This window comes from Egretta garzetta, unplaced genomic scaffold (genome assembly GCF_000687185.1).
Source record: "Egretta garzetta isolate BGI_Z169 unplaced genomic scaffold, ASM68718v1 scaffold778, whole genome shotgun sequence".
Taxonomy (NCBI): domain Eukaryota; kingdom Metazoa; phylum Chordata; class Aves; order Pelecaniformes; family Ardeidae; genus Egretta; species Egretta garzetta.
The window spans coordinates 25,886-30,097 of NW_009260627.1; the positions used below are offsets into that span (position 1 = coordinate 25,886).

The 4,212-nt window shown below is 53.9% G+C and overlaps 1 protein-coding gene across 1 annotated transcript in view; it reads right to left on the bottom strand.

The window, feature by feature from the left end:
* Positions 1-4,212, bottom strand: part of STIM1 (stromal interaction molecule 1) — a 76,953-nt gene that overhangs the window by 19,186 nt on the left and 53,555 nt on the right. The window contains exon 6 of the mRNA XM_035900928.1: positions 280-457. Within this exon, the coding sequence (XP_035756821.1) occupies positions 280-457 (178 nt within the window). The remainder of the gene's footprint in view (positions 1-279; positions 458-4,212) is intronic.

The window sequence follows — 4,212 nt, forward strand, 5'->3', positions numbered from 1 at the left end:
GCCTGGACACTGTCCTGTGCCCCCTGCTCTGGGTGAGCCTGCTTGAGCAGGGGGGTGGCACTGGGTGATCCACGGAGGGCCCTGCCAACCCCTGCCACGCTGGGATTCTGGGATTCTGTGACTCAGGAAGGTGCTGACTCTGGTACACAGCACCAGGCGACTGCTGCACAGAAGCACGGCAGCAAAAAAGAACATCTTCCCTGAAAGCTAAACGAGGAGTAACCTTGCAGGGAAGATCAACAGTTGGGTGCTCCAGCTGGGCGGATGCATAAAACCCACCTTTCCTGAAGGTCGTGGAGAGACTGTTCAGCTCTGTGGAGTCCTTCGAGGTCTTTCATCATCTTCTTCATGTGCTCCTTTGAATAGCGATTCTGGATGTAGGCAAACCAGCAGCCACCCACGCCAATGACGATGGACACCACCAGCATGAAGTCCTTCAGGTGGTTGTGACGAGTTACTGGAAGAGAACCAGAGATAGGACTGAGTTCAAAAGAACATGCGCATTAACCCCGCAACGTTTCGCCTGCACCCGAGCTGGACATGAGAACTTGAGAAAATATTAGAAGGAATTGTGGCCCAAGTTTCACAAAGATGAGCGATGTCGATATTTAAGGGAAGAACCTTGACAACATTTATTCAATTTGAATGAGGAAGGAAAAAAAAAGAGATGAAACTCAAAACGTTCTGGATACAATTCACCGTAATTCGGCCGGCAATACACGCTGCAGGAGCGCACCTCCACGCAGGGACCCCAGAACAGCTCTGCGCTGTTACGACAACTCACGTAATGTTGAACACGAAGATACGAGCTAAGAAGACAATAATGTTGTTGATAAAACCAGGACTGTGGTCATCAAGATGGAGCAGATCAAGAAGCAAACCATCAAGGTGCAAAGTTTTCCATCAGAGTTACAACTCCACATGGAATCTCCCTTTTCAACAGTTAGCAAAAAGCCGTAACTTAGAAAGAAGTGTGGATGGGTGTAAGAGGACGGAAGTCAATAAGTGGGCGTCTAAGTGCTAAACAAAACCCAAAACCATGACTCAAGCAGTTTTCTGCTGTTTACTGCTCAGCAAATCCTCAAACAAGCACAAACTGAGAAAGCTAAAACCGAGAGAGCAGCTCCGTCAAGCGAGCTGCAACCGTTCAGCATCTGCATGTCCTGAGCTAAAAGGAGGTGGGTTCAGACTAAATATAGGGAAGAAATTCTTTACAGTGAGGGTGGTGAGACCCTGGCCCAGGTTGCCCAGAGCGGTGGTGGCTGCCCCATCCCTGGACATGTCCCAGGTCAGGTTGGACGGGGCTGTGAGCAATCTGATGTGGTTGGAGATGTCCCTGCCCATGGCAGGGGTTGGGCTGGATGAGCTTTGACGGCCCCTGCCCACCCAAACCCTTCCATGATTCCACGACCCCGCAGGCTGCAAACTCCCAAGCGCAACCTTCCGCTCGCACGTCTCACAGCGCTGTAACGCACCCTCGCCATTACTCTAAAAGGAGTCAGAAATGCTGCGTTCCCCAAATCGATGCAGCATCCCTTCCTCTGCCCTGCGTCCGGCCTGGAGGACACCTCACCTCAGCGTGCGCGAGGTGGGCTGCACCCAAAGCAGCACCCACTTTCACAAGAAAAACACTTTAGTGAGGCCGGTCCTCGCCGCCGGATCCTGGCAGCCATACCACGGGGCAGATGGGTCGCGGCGGGCCCGCAGACTCCACAGCCCCCCTGGGCAGCCCTTGTTGAACTTCATCAGGTTCCTCTCCACCCAACTCTCCAATTGTCCAGGTCCCGCTGAATGGCAGTGCAGTCTTCCAGCGTACCAGCCACTCCTCCCAGTTCCCAATGTCCAACCTAACCCTGCCCTGGCACAACTTGAGGCCGTTTCATAGAATCATAGAATGTTTTGGGTTGGAAGGGACCCCTAGAGGTCATCTAGTCCAACCCTCGTCCCATCGTCGTTAAGATATGCGTTTCTCATCGCGCTTAGGTCCAAGCATCAGCTTTGCACAAGGCCAGAGAGAATTGCCCAGCTGGCCTTTTCAATTTGAAATTCCCATTTATCTCATCCCAGGGAAGTCAAGGCTCTTTAAGGCCACGTCTGAAGGCTATTACTGGGTATCCTGAACCATGGTAAAATCCCCAACAGGCGGAAAGAACCACGGAAAGGCAGCGTGGTGGTTCCTCCCACCGGGAAGGGTTAAGATACAACCCCTCTGATCGCCAGCAATCCATGAACACGCTCATTGCCAACGTGGCGGTGCTTGTGTTCTCCCAGCTTTGTGAGAAGTCCCACGATGTGAAACACAAAGGGCACGCGGCACCGCCCAAGAACCCCGTTTGCTTTCAGGAACCTCCAGAACCGGGTAAATCACAAAAGGAGCAGAGACTTCGCCTCGTCAGGAGGCCTACGGATGGTTCTCAGGCTGTAACAACACCCAATATTTGGTGTCAGGTCTCGTCAAAACCGCTAAAAAAAAGAAAAAAAAAATCACCTCCGTCATTGGGAGGGATGAGGGCTCTCACGGCTGAGGCAGGAACCGTATTTATGGTACCCCAACCTCGTTACACCCTCACGAAATCAAGCGCAGGGACACAAGACCTTTGCTTTAACTCATCCCCAAATCCCCCCCCCATGGATCTGGTTTGTCAAGACATGAGATGCAGAAGCCAAAGGTTACGGCAGGCGTGCAAAATGTGACGAGGCGGAGATGAAAAAGCAGTAAAGGAGGAGGATGCTGACATGCTTTAATTGGGAGAAAGATTGCTGGGTTTGATACAGCTCCGTATGCGGGGGGAGGCGGGCTGGAATGCTGCGCTTACATTCTCATGTGTCTTCCATAAAGGGTTGGGACCTCCTAGCACAGGGAGAGCGGCAGCGGGGCGGTGAGGGCATCTCCACCAGGCACAGACGATAGCCTAGATCAGCATGTTCTTTTTCACGTACCGAAGCTGTCGCCTAGCGGGTACCGGGGCTCCTCAGCAGCTCGGTTACGGGCCACAGCCAGGATATCCCGGCGCCATCAAGAATACAAACATGCATGCATGCGTAAAGATTGGGCCAAACCGAACCATTCTGAGTCGAAGGCTTTAGATGAAGCACGGCGCAAAGGCACGTGCAGCCTCAGCCTAGGCAATACATTGCCCCATGCCTCGCGGGCAGACGTGAGCCGGAGAGGACAGAAGCCTGCAGCAGGGCACAGCAGAGACCACACTACGCCAGATTAAAAATTCAGAGGCAGACGGACGGGTGTGTTCCAATGGCAAGGGCATTAAGCCTGCCATTAAGAAAGGGCCTTGCATCAGATCTTGCCTTTCTCGGCTTTGAGCAAAGCCCAGCTGACACGCGCCGTAACTGGGGAGAGAAGAGGCTCTCAGAGGTCGGTTCCCCCCGGCAGCAGATGATGGAGGCACACGCTCCGACTCCTCCGACTGCATCGTACGGGACACTCGTTGGACTTGATGATCTTAAAGGTCTTTTCCAACCTAAACAATTCGATGATTCGATGATTCTATGACACATCTTTATCATGTTGAGGCGCTGGGGTCTGCCCCCGGCTATGGCACCAGGCTCCATCCCATGACTCCTTCTGGTCACGACCCATCTTGGGTTTCTCTGGAGCTCTCCCTCCGCTGCGAGTGAAACCAGCCTGGGCACGCAACAGCCTACGGGGGCCGCCCTCACCAGCAGAAAAACGATTTCTGGAGGGACTCAAGTGGGCTGCTGCCATCTGTGGCTGGCAGGAATTGCTCCGGTTGACTGAGAGCCAGGAATGAGGAATACACATAAGCCAGCACAAGAAACAGAGGTGAAGCAGCAGAGTATCCCGGCTTCAGAGGAACATCCTGACGCGACACGGTGGGCATTCTGCAGATAGAAACCCGATAGAGATCTTCTGGAGCAGACAGACCGCCCGAGGAGCACCAGGAAAGCCCACGGACAGGACACACACGTCTTGGGTGAGGTTGGCTGCTTTCTGTAGCTGCATTTAAGTGAAAGGCTGCGCCCAGGAAGCCAGCGCAGGACCCGAGGTGGTGGCAGGCGGCGACTGGAGCCGCCCAGAGCGTTCACCTCGAGAGCATCACGGCTGCTGAGCCAGGGCACAGGCTTCCCCATATGTCCGGGGAAGGTTTTCCAGGTGATGGGCGTACAAACCCGGGACGATGCAGCACATCCTCCTGCACTTTCAGTACAAAGCACGGCTACCAACAGAGATGG